Here is a 12,624-nt window from a genome sequence, read left to right as displayed (position 1 = left end):
AAGCACAGGTTCAGCAGTAGCTCACTTCACAAACTTTGTCTTACAAGCACTTGACGAAGGTGAACATGTAACAGGCATATTCCTTGACCTTTGCAAAGCATTTGACACGGTAGACCACAAAATACTACTAAACAAAATGGAGGCACTAGGAATAAGGGGAACAGTAAATAATTGGTTTCAATCGTACTTGGAAAATAGGGTACAGTGTGTAGAGATCTCACAAACGAAGTTCAGCAGATTGACAAAACACATTTCCAAACCAGAACATATTAACATAGGAGTCCCTCAGGGAAGTGTGTTAGGGCCAATACTCTTCCTAATATATATCAATGATTTTCCCCAGAGTGTGAAATACGGGAAAGCAATACTATTTGCAGATGATAGCAGCATCCTTATCAGTGACGAGTCATCAGACAAATTGAGAGACGAAGCTGAAGAAACTCTCGATCATGTATGCAAGTGGGTAGTAAGCAACAAATTAACCCTCAATATTAAAAAAACAAACAGTATTAATTTCCACATAAATAAAAAACATAATAGCATAGGCCTAAGAGTTAAAGATGAACTTATAGATTGTGTCACAAACACAAAATTCCTAGGTATGCATGTTGACTCACAGCTTAACTGGACTGACCATATTGCAGCACTAGAAAAGAAAATTGCTACTGCTTGCTATGCACTCCGGATAATTATGTCAGTATGTAATAGTTCATGTGCTAAGACGACATACTTTGCATATGTGCATTCAATAATTAGTTATGGCATAACCTTCTGGGGTACAAATGTGCAGAACATACAAGCAATTTTCAAGCTGCAAAAGAGGGTAGTACGAATAATAACAAAAAGCAGCAAGAGAGCTCACTGTACTGATTTATTCAAAGCCATGGGAATCTTGACAGTACCATGTGAATACATCTTTCAGACTGTGATATATATAAAGAAACACATTGACCAGTACACACAAAACAGATCTATACACCAACACTGGACTAGATCCTGCCACCATTTGCATCTCATACGAAAAAACAAAACAAAAACCCAAAATAGTTTATTATTTAATGGATTAAAAATGTATAATAGACTTCCAGAGGAGATCAAAGCTGAAACTGGAATACATGCCTTTAGGAAAGCTGCAAAAAATTATTTAGCAGATAAATGTTACTATACTGTCAAAGAATACTGTAAATGACATGTGTTCACCTCAATTCATGCAAGAGTACCTTTGTAAATTTATATTTATCTTTAATTATGATTGGTATGTATTTGTTTTGTGTAATCCATGCAAGAATACATTTATAAATTTATATTTATTTGTAACTAAGATTGGTCTGTATTTGTTTCGTGTACAAATGATTAAGTTGCACCATAGAAATATGTACTACCAGAAGTACTATTATGTATATACTCATTCCATGTATACAGTTGACGACATCCATACAACACAAGTTGTCTACGGATGAATAAATAAATAAATAAATAAAATAAATAAACACCTGAAATCACTCCTACTTCGGAAGACTTCTCTCCATTGAGAATGACATGCTGCGTTCTGTTATCTAGGAACTCTTCAATCCAATCACACAATTGGTCTGATAGTCCATATGCTCTTACTTTGTTCATTAAATGACTGTGGGGAACTGTGTCGAACGCCTTGCGGAAGTCAAGAAACACGGCATCTACCTGTGAACCCGTGTCTATGGCCCTCTGAGTCTCATGGACGAATAGCGCGAGCTGGGTTTCACACGACCGTCTTTTTTGAAACCCATGCTGATTCCTACAGAGTAGATTTCTAGTCTCCAAAAAAGTCATTATACTCGAACATAATATGTGTTCCAAAATTCTAAAACTCATCGATGTTAGAGATATAGGTCTACAGTTTTGCACATCTGTTCGACGTCCCTTCTTGAAGACGGGGATGACCTGTGCCCTTTTCCAATCCTTTGGAACACTACGCTCTTCTAGTGACCTACAGAACACTGCTGCAAGAAGGGGGGCAAGTTCCTTCACATATTCTGTGTAAAATCGAACTGGTATCCCATCAGGTCCAGAGGCCTTTCCTCTTTTGAGCGATTTTAATTGTTTCTCTATCCCTCTGTCATCTATTTCGTTATCTAGCATTTTGTCATCTGTGCAACAATCTGGAGAAGGAACTACAGTGCAGTCTTCCCCTGTGAAACAGCTTTGGAAAAAGACATTTAGTATTTCGGCCTTTAGTCTGTCATCCTCTGTTTCAGTACCATTTTGATCACAGAGTGTTTGGACATTTTGTTTTGATCCACCTACCGCTTTGACATATGACCAAAATTTCCTAGGATTTTCTGCCAAGTCAGTACATAGAACTTCACTTTCGAATTCATTGAACGCCTCTCGCATAGACCTCCTCACACTACATTTCGCTTCGTGTAATTTTTGTTTGTCTGCTATGTTTATGTTTGCTGTGAAGTTCCCTTTGCTTCCACAGAAGTTTTCTAACTCGGGTGTTATACCACAGTGGCTCTTTTCCATCTCTTACAATCTTGCTTGGCACATACTCATCTAACGCATATTGTACGATGGTTTTGAACTTTGTCCACTGAATCCTCAACACTATCTGTACTTGAGACAAAACTTTTGTGTTGAGCCACTTTTGCTAAAGAGAAAAATCTTCCTACCTTTTTTAATATTTCTGTTTACGGCTGAAATCATCGATGCAGTAACCGCTTTGTGATCACTGATTCCCTGTTCTGCGTTAACTGTTTCAAATAGTTTGGGTCTGTTTGTCACCAGAAGGTCTAATATGTTATCGCCATGAGTCAGTTCTCTGTTTAATTGCTCAAGGTAGTTTTCAGATAAAGCACTTAAAAAAATTTCACTGGATTCTTTGTTCCTGCCACCCATTATGAACATTTGAGTCTCCCAGTCTGTATCCGGCAAATTAAAATCTCCACCCAGAACTATAACATGGTGGGGAAATCTACTCGAAATATTTTCCAAAATATCCTTCAGGTGCTCAGCCACAACAGCTGCTGAGCCAGGGGGCCTATAGAGACATCCAATTACCGTGTCTGAGCCTGCTTTAACTGTGACCTTCACCCAAATTATTTCACATTTCTTGCTTCATCAACAATTACTGCTTTTCCAGGCTTGCTAGCAAGAAATTTTATTACCCATGAATTTACAATAGACCAACAGCATTGCACCATAAACAGCCTTTAAATATAGATGAATCTCAGTGGGAGTCACTTTTCCAGCAGTTAAAAATTTGACTACAGCATACTGTTTTAATTCACATTGACATAGTATTACAACATGTCTCATATTTCTGCTACTCAAAATACTCCAGATGAATACAGTGTAGAGAGAGAGAGAGAGAGAGAGAGAGAGAGAGAAAGAGAGTTTGGAGGGGGGGGGGGGGTTCCTTTGTTCCTTTCAGATGCCACCTGGTGCATTTCTCAGTATAATTTAGGACACGATCTACAAGTACGTGTGCACTACTTTACATACCCTTATAGAGTTTTATTCAACACCCCTTAATGTCTTTCTTGTTGCTGAGTTCTACGAGGGTGGTTTGAAAAGTTCTCGGAATCACCACAAGACGTCAGTGCTAGTGCAATGAGTTGTTCACGTGATTTTCATTGGACTGTTGACTGTAAACATGTGCCACAGCAGTGCTCTTGGAAGAGAGCTGTGGCAGTGATAGTGGCTCTGTTGTTGCTCCCACATAGTGATTTGCGAAGATGGAAAAAATCGAGATTTGAGCAATGATTAAGTAATTCGTAAAGAAAGGTATGAAAGCAAAGGACATTCATGCTGATTTCCAGAATACACTGGAGGACTCTGCTCCTTCATATTCAACTGTTTTTAAGACAACAAATGAATTTAAATTTGGTCTGGAGAGCTTAGTTGATGATCTGCACACTGGTTGGTCAAGATGTGTCTCTACTCCAGAAATCATTGCAAAAGTGCACAAAATGGTCATGGAGGATTGCCAATTGAAAGTGCATGAAATTGCTCATGCTTGCCAGGTGTCATCTGGAAAGGTACATCACATTATAACTGAAGATTTATAAATGAAAAAATTATCTGCAAGATGGGTGCCACGACTCTTGATGATGGATCAAAAATGCATGAGAATGGACATATCGGAACAATGTTTGGCCCTTTTAAGAGAATCAAATAAGATGTTTTGTGCCAGTTTGTTACCACAGATGAAATTTGGCTGCTCTACTATACCCCAGAGACAAAATAACATTCAAAGCACTGGAAACATGCTCATTCTCCGCCACCAAAGATAGGAAAGACAATTCCTTTGGCAGGGAAGGTCATGGCGTCAGTGTTCTGGGATGCGGAGAGGATTCTGTTTGTAGATTATCTCCACACTGGGCAAACAATTACTAGAGAATACTATGCTAACCTCCTGCACAAATTTCAACAAAAGATGCACGAAAAAAGACCAGGTTTAGCAAGGAAGAAAGTCATCTTCCATCAAGACAATGCGCTCCTGCACACATGTGCCATTGTCATGGCAAAATTACACAAACTAAGGTATGAATTGTTGCCACACCTGTCTTATTCACCTGATACGGCTCTGTCAGACTTCCATCTCTTCCCAAAACTGAAAATTTTTTTTAATGGACGAAGGCTCACTTCAGACAAAGAATTGACAACTGGAGTTGACAACTATTTAGCAGGCCTGAAGGAAACTCATTTTCATATGGGAACAAGGCACTGGAACATCACTGGAACAGGTACATTAATCTACAAGGAGAATACAATGAAAAATAAAAAAAGTTTCAGTGATGTAAGTACTTTTTTTCTATTCCATTCTGAGAACTTTTCAAACCACCCTCATACAGAGCACGATGAATGAAGCAATGAATAAATAAATGAGAGTGCTTCTCTTTGCACCACATTTTAAGACTTCTTACCATTTCATTTGTATAGTGAGTGCAAGAAAAATGACTGCTTAGATGCCTCCCTGTACACTTTAATTAGTGTAATCTTGTCTTCAAGGTCCTAATGGAGTGATGTGCAGAAGTCTGTAGTATATTCCTAGATTTGTCACTGATTCTTAAAATTTTGTAAGCAAGCTTCTACAGGATATAGAATGTCTTCAGGTGTCTGTCAGTTAAGGATTAACAGCATACCTGCAATTCTGACTTGTGGTGGATGAAATAGCCATAGATCTGAACATCGACTTCTGTGAAGAACTTTCACAGTGCTTTGAAGCAAAAGGTGATGGCTTCTCTGTTACATAGGATGAAACCTGGGTACACTACCACAACCCAAAACAAAGAGAGCAAGCTAGGATTGGCACTGTTCTTCATCACCAAAACCTGAGAAATTCCAGATGCAGCTGTCTGCAGGGAAGGTTTTGCTGACTCTCTTTCAGGATGAACATAACATTGTCTTTGGACACCATCATTGGTGTGCCATATTCCAATACGTTAAAAAATTATTTTTGGCCTCCAATAAGATTAAAGCAACATGGACTTCTGACTACAAGTATCATTTTTCAACATAATTCTTGGTGTCGTACTGCCTGTGCAACATTTTCAACCATCGATGACCAGCACTTTGACACTCTGCCACATCTGCCATACACAGCAGACCTCACAGTGAGTGATTACTACGTGTGTAGACCACTCAAAGAGGTGATGGGAGGAAACAAATTTTGTTGTGATGGAGAGGGGCAGCAGGCTGTGCATGAGAGGCTGAGCACACAACTCAAAGAATTTCTTTTTTCAGAGGAAACTGTGCACTTCATGCACACTAGAGGAAGTGGGTCAAATGATAGGGAGACTATCACAATAAATAGTACACTTGTATTCCACTTTTGTCAACAGCAGAAATTTAAAAAATATATTTAAGATTTCCAGCTCATACAATGGGTTGCGTGAGTGTTTTGTAAGCAATCTTGAATTTGCAGCCTGATTGCATTGTTAAAGTATCCTACCAATTAACTAAATTCTGCCACTTCTCTACCTATGACTGAGCCTGTGTGATCATTCAACTTTGTTCTCCACCTGGATATTTGCAAGAGTTAACTTAATCTAACTGTGTTATCACTAATATTGAAACCGAAATGTCCTGGCAGTTTAAAACTGTGTGCCATACCAAGACTTAAACTCAGGACCTTTATCTTTCATGGGCAAGTGCTCTACCAACTGAGCTACTGAAGCATGACTCATGACCCATTCTCACAGCCTTACTTCCTCCAGTATCTTGTCTCCTACATTCCAGACTTCACAGAAGCTCTCCTGCAAACCTTGCAGAACTAGCACTCCTAAAAGAAACGATATTGTGGAGGTAGGAAACAAGACATCGGTGGAAGCAAAGCTGTGAGGATGGGTGTGAGTTGTGCATGGGTAACTCAGTCGGTACAGCACTTCTCAGCGAAAGGCAAGGGTCCCGACTTACAGTATCAGTCCAGTACACAGATTTAACCCGCCAGGAAGTTTCGTATCAGCACACACTCCTCTGCACAGTGAAATTTTCATCCTGTTATTTTCAAATTTCCTGTCAGATTAAAACAGTGCTGGATGAGGACTCAAAGCGAGGATCTGTACCCACAGCTTTAATCTCTTTGATCTGTCAGGGAGTTCCATATCAGTGTCCTCTGTGCTCCCAAGTGAAAATTTGGTCCTGGAAACAATTCCCGGGCTGTGCTTAACCCATGTCTCCACAATACTGTGAATTTTGAAAGGTAGGAGATGAGATACCACCTGTGAAGGTGGGTCACAGGTCATGCTCGAGTAGCTCCTTTGGTAGAGCACTTGCTCACAAAAGGCAAAGACCCCCAGTTTTAGTCCCAGTCTGGGACACAGTTTTGGACCACCAGGAGCTTTCAGATCAGTGCATACTCCACTGCAGCATGAAAATTTCTTTCCAGAAACAGATCTTTTTTTTTCTATTTTGTTAAGTATGAAGTTTTACATTTTTGAACATTTAATGGAAGTTTCTAATCTCTGGACCACTTTGAAATCTTAAAACCGTGCATGTTTCACTTCAGAACCCAGAGGAGGGATCAAGTAGCAACAGCACTGTAGAAGACACAGTAAACAACATCCAGCCAGAGGATGGCTGCGACACAAAGGACCCTGAGAAAAAGGCCAAGAAGAACGTTAACCGCTGCGCAGTCTGTAACAGGAAGGTTGGTCTCACAGGTAATCTCCAGCAAATATCAACTCTGGTTTGTCACTTTTCCAAGTATATTCAGCCAAAAGTGAAGGTAACCTATAAAGGTTTGGAACTTGAACTATTGCACAGCAGTGCAACCTCAAACAACAATAACTCAGTGGGAAATGCTTAATTGAAATGGGCAGCCTCAGAGGTCACATCTTTGTATAATTGAAGGTGGCAGCAAAAGAAAGTACTAACCCTTAGTTTAATGAGGATTGGTCTGATCATTCCATCTGTTGTGCTTATGAGTAAACAACTCTATAACTAGGAAGTGCTGTTTACCATGTAATTTGTTTTGTGTTATTGTATTTACATTCTTGTCTTTGAAATTAACCAACTATATGACATTCAGCAATTCAAAATACACTCTTGTACATTAGCACTTTTTCTGCAGACCTCTTCAGTTGAGGTTTCAATGGAATCACTCAGCCTCAACAGACACTTAATATCCTCAAACAGAAAGCTGTTCCCGTAGTTAGAAGAAAGAGCTGTTCACACCCATCTACAAGAAGGGTAGTAGAAGTGATCCACGAAACTAGTATCCAATATTCTTGACATAGATTTGTTGTAGAATTGCAGAACACATTCTAAGCTCAAATATAACGAGGTATCTCAAAAAGAATGACCTCCCGCATGGCAACCAGCATGGACTCTGAAAGCATCAATCATGTGAAACCCAAGTCATACTTTCCTTACAGGACCTATTGAAAGCTTTGTATCAAGTCAGTGGGGTAGATGCAGTATTTCTTGATTTCTAAATATGATTTCAATCAGTAACATATCTATGCTTATCATCAAAATTACTGTGATATGAGATTTCAAGCAAAATTTGTTACTGGATTGAGGATTTTTTGGTTGGGAGGATGCAGCAAGTTATCTTGAATGGACAGCCACTGAAAGATCTAGAAGCAGCTTCGGGTGTGCCTCAGGGTAGTGTTTTGGGGCCCTTGCTGTTCATTTTGTATATTAATGACCTTGCAGACAATATTTATAGTACCATCAGACTTTTCACAGATGATTTAGTTATCTGTAATGAAATACTGTTTGAAAGAAACTGCATAAATATTGAGTCAGATTTCTATAAGATTGCAAAGTGGTTCAGAAATTGGCAACTTGCTTTAAATGTTAAGAAAAGCAAAACTGTGCACTTCACGAAAGGGGACAAATGTAATATCCTGTGATTATAGTATCGCAGAGTCACCGTTGGAATAAGTCACTCGTACAAATTTGTACATTTTGTGTGTGGAAAGGTCACATAGGCTCAGTCATGAGTAGAGTAGATCTTATACCTCACTTTGTTGGTAGAATGCTGGGGAAATACAACCTGTCTAGAAAGGAGACTGTTTACAATACACTTGTGTGGCCCATCCTAGAATGTTGCTCAAATGGTGTGGGACCCATACCAAGCAGGACTAACAGAGGATGATAACTGTATGCAGAGATAGGTTCCACAAATGGTCACAGGCTATGCATTGCTCTAATAGGGATCATGTGGACAAGATTAAATTAATTACAGCACACAGAAAGGCATTCAAACAATAATTTTGCTTGCACTCCATACATGAATCGAAAAAGCCCTTTAGTGACTGGTACAGTGGGACATAACCCTCCGCTATGCACTTCACAGTGCTTTGCAGAGTGTAGATGTAGATGTAGATCCTGGCCTAATGTTATTCCCTAAGAACTTATTTCTAAATCTACATCTACATCTAGATCAATACTCTGCAAACCACTGTGAAGTGCATGGTAGAGGGTGCTTAGCATGGTGTCACAGGTTAGGATTTCTTCCTGGTCCATTTGCATATGGAGCATGAGAGGAAGGATTGTTTAGTTACCTGTATGTCTACTAAATTAGTCTAATTTTGTCTTTACATTCCCTGCAGGAGCAACATTTATGACACTGTTGTATACTCATAGGTTTCTCACTTAATACCAGTTCTTGAAATTTTGTGGGATAAATTCAATCTATCTTCAAGAGTCTGTCAAATCATGTTTTTCAGTATTTAAATGATGCTCTCTCAAGAGCCTCACTTTAGTCCTCGTCCCACTGAAAAGATGAATGGAATAAGTGTTAGCACCAGTGCTGTTGAGAAACAGCTGTAATTATTAAAATAGAACAAAACTGCAGGCTCTGATGGAAATCCTGTCAGCCTATACTGAATTTGTGGCTGAGTTAGTCCCTCTTTTTCCTATAATCTATTGCAGATCCCTCAAATAAAAAACTGTGCCCAGTTCTTAGAAGAAAGCACAGGCACACTCATCCGCAAGAAGGGCAGTAGAAGTGATCCACAGAACTGCAGTCCAATATCCTTGACATCAATTTGTTGTAGAATCTAAGAACATATTCTGAGTTCAAACATAATGAAGTATCTTGAACAGAATGACCTCCTCAATGCCAATCAGCGTGGTTTTCAAAAACATCGATCATGTGAAACCCAACACACACTTTTCTCACAATACATACTGATAGCTTTGGATCAAGTTAACGAGGTAGATGTAATGTTCCTTGATTTTTGAAAGGCATTTAACTCAGTACTGCACCTGAATTTATTGTCAAAAGTAAGGTCATATGGGGTGTCAAAGTGAAATTTGTGACTGGATTGAGGACTTTTTCGGCTGGAGGACACAGCATGTTACTTATGAAGGAGAGTCATAGTCAGATGTAGAAGTAACTTCAGATGTGCCTCAGGGATGTGTATTGGGACCCTTGCTGTTCATGTTGTATTTTAATGACCTTGCAGAGCAATAGTAACGTCAGGTTTTTGCAGATGAAGCAATTGTCTATAATGAAGTACTATATGACAGTCAGATCTAGTTGAGATTTAAATTTCATGCCGAGATTGGCAACTTGCTCTGAATGTTCAGAAATGTAAAATTTTGCACTTCACAAAATGAAAAAACATAGTATTCTATGACTATAATAACAATGAGTCACTGCTGGAATTGGCCAACCCACACAAAACAAATTTCTTTGTATGAAACTTTGTAGGGACATGAAATGGAATGTTCACATAGGTTCAGTCATAGGTAAAGCAGGTGGTAGATTTCGGTTTATTGGTAGAGTACTCAGGAAGTGCAATCAGTCTGCAAAAGAGAGTGCTTACAAATCACTCATGCAACCGGTTATAGAATATTGCAGAAGTATGTGGGACCCACACCAGGTAGGACTAACAGGGGATATTGAATGTATACAGAGAAGGACAGCACAAATGATCACAGATTTGTTTAATCCATGGGAGTGTCACAAAGATACTGAAGGAACTGAAATGGCAGACTCTTGAAGACAGATGTAAACTATACCAAGAAAGTCAATTAACAAAGTTTCAAGAACCAGCTTTAAATGATTACTCTAGGTATGTACTACAACCCCCTATGCATTGCTCACACAGGTACCAAGAGAATAACATTAGAATAATTACTGCATGCACAGAGGCATTCAAACAATCATTCTTCCCATGCTCCATACATCAACACAACAGGAAAAAAACCTAATAACTAATATAAAGGGACGTACCATCTGCCATGCACCTCATAGTGGTTTACAGAGTATAGATGTAGACATAGATTGTGTTTCCCTAGTATTCTTTTGATAATCTGAAGTCTGCTACCGGATTTACCCATGGCTGAGTCTATGTCATTGTTCCATTTCATATCCCTACAAAGTGTTACATCCAGGTATTCCTATGAGTTGATATTACCAACTGTGCTCATTGATATTATAGTCGTAGGATATCATGGTTCTTTTAGTGTAGTGCATAATTTTTCATTTGTCGGGGATTTTCTCCGCCCGGTTACTGGGTGTTTGTGTTGTCCTCACCATCTCATCACCATTCAGGAAGTGGTGAGACTGGAACTGGAAACTGGGAACTTGTACAGGTGCTGATGACCACGATGTTGAGTGCCCCACAAACTAACATCATCATCATCATCATCATCATCACTTTCTGTAACTTCAGATCACAGTTATTGATTTGAGTGATCTGCAGTGTATTATGATTAAAAGAGGGGCTAACTTTGTCACAAATATTGTATAAAATATGACAGGATTTCCACTGGGCCCTAGAGCTTTGGTCATATTTTCCAGTATTAATTGTTATTCAGTATTATTGGCATTAATATCTAGATCACTCAACTTTACTGTGGTGTCAGAATTAAACTGCTTCAGTGAAGTGCACTTCTGAATTTGCTTTCCTGCTCTCGGTTTTGGTTCTTGTTTATCCATGAATTTGTAAGCACCAGCCCTGGTACCACTAACAGCCTTTTCATAGACTGTTATTGTGAAATGTGTTTTTATAACATTCTCCCATGGCAGTCATTGAAAGCTTCACACATAGTCCTTCTAATGACCAAATATGTTTCACACAGCTTCCATCAGTAGTTGATGTTTCCTTGTATACAATTGAGAGTTCCTCCCATCATGAAATGTTCCATTAGATTCATATCTATCCAGTGCTTGTATTCTACTAAACTTGAGCCACAGTGTGTGCCTCTTTCCAAAGCTAAATATTTCAAGTTCCTCACTGTGATATGACACTGCCACTTAATTTACTTTCTGCTTGTTTTAGTTGCCCTCTGTACATTGGTAATTATTGTTGCCACAAATGGTTCATGGTCACTGATACCAGTTTCAGTGTGGACACCTTCAAAGATGTCTAGTCTATTTGTTGCCATTATATCTAATTTATTTCCATCATGATTGGGCTTCTGAACATTCTGTTGTGCATAGTTCTCAGAGAAGACATTTAGGAATGTTTTGCAGCATGTCTTGTCACATCCACTACTTACGAGTCTGTTACTTTCACAATTGATTGTTGGACTATTAAAGTCTCCTTTGATGATACAATATGACTGGAGAATTTATGTAAACTGAGACTTCCTTCAAGTTTAGCGTTACATTTGGGGGAGTCAGGTGGTCGATAGAATGATCCAATTATAAATTTATGCCCAACTTTGATACTAATTCTTGCCAAACTATCTTGCATGGAGCTTCAGTTTCTATTGTGGTGGATGTGACTTTTGGTTCTACTGTGACAGATATGTCACCTCCATTTCCCATTTGCTTCTTCTTTTGATATACACTACAAAACAGTAATTGCCATCAATTGTGGTTTTTAGCCAGCTTTTGGTGCCTAGTATAATGCGAGCTCCACTGCTTTTTAGGAGCATGTTATACTATGTGACTTTGTAGCAAATACTTTGGCTGTTTATCACTAGAGTATTTGACAGATTATTGCCTGATGAACATATGTCTTAGTTGAAGGTAAAAGATCAAAAAATAGTGGTAATCAGAGATATAGTAAAATTAATTAATAATTAACATAGTGTGGGGATGACTTCCACAGGCTATTCTATAGACAAATATTTAATTAAACACAAGCAGCATTTTGAGTGGAGCAGAAAAATATGTTTTCTTTGTCATTAAATGTGTATGGCACCTTTTGCATGAGTAATGACAAATATTAA

The 12,624-nt window shown here is 38.8% G+C and overlaps 1 protein-coding gene across 1 annotated transcript in view; it reads left to right on the top strand.

Annotated features, from left to right (window-relative positions):
• LOC124552323 (zinc finger A20 and AN1 domain-containing stress-associated protein 9-like) overlaps positions 1-12,624 on the top strand; it is a 134,557-nt gene that overhangs the window by 111,790 nt on the left and 10,143 nt on the right. Inside the window, exon 3 of the mRNA XM_047126595.1 lies at positions 6,992-7,145. Within this exon, the coding sequence (XP_046982551.1) occupies positions 6,992-7,145 (154 nt within the window). The remainder of the gene's footprint in view (positions 1-6,991; positions 7,146-12,624) is intronic.

Source organism: Schistocerca americana, chromosome 10, assembly GCF_021461395.2.
Source record: "Schistocerca americana isolate TAMUIC-IGC-003095 chromosome 10, iqSchAmer2.1, whole genome shotgun sequence".
Taxonomy (NCBI): domain Eukaryota; kingdom Metazoa; phylum Arthropoda; class Insecta; order Orthoptera; family Acrididae; genus Schistocerca; species Schistocerca americana.
Note: the sequence above shows the minus strand (reverse complement) of the source record. Positions and strands in the feature narration are given on the sequence as shown.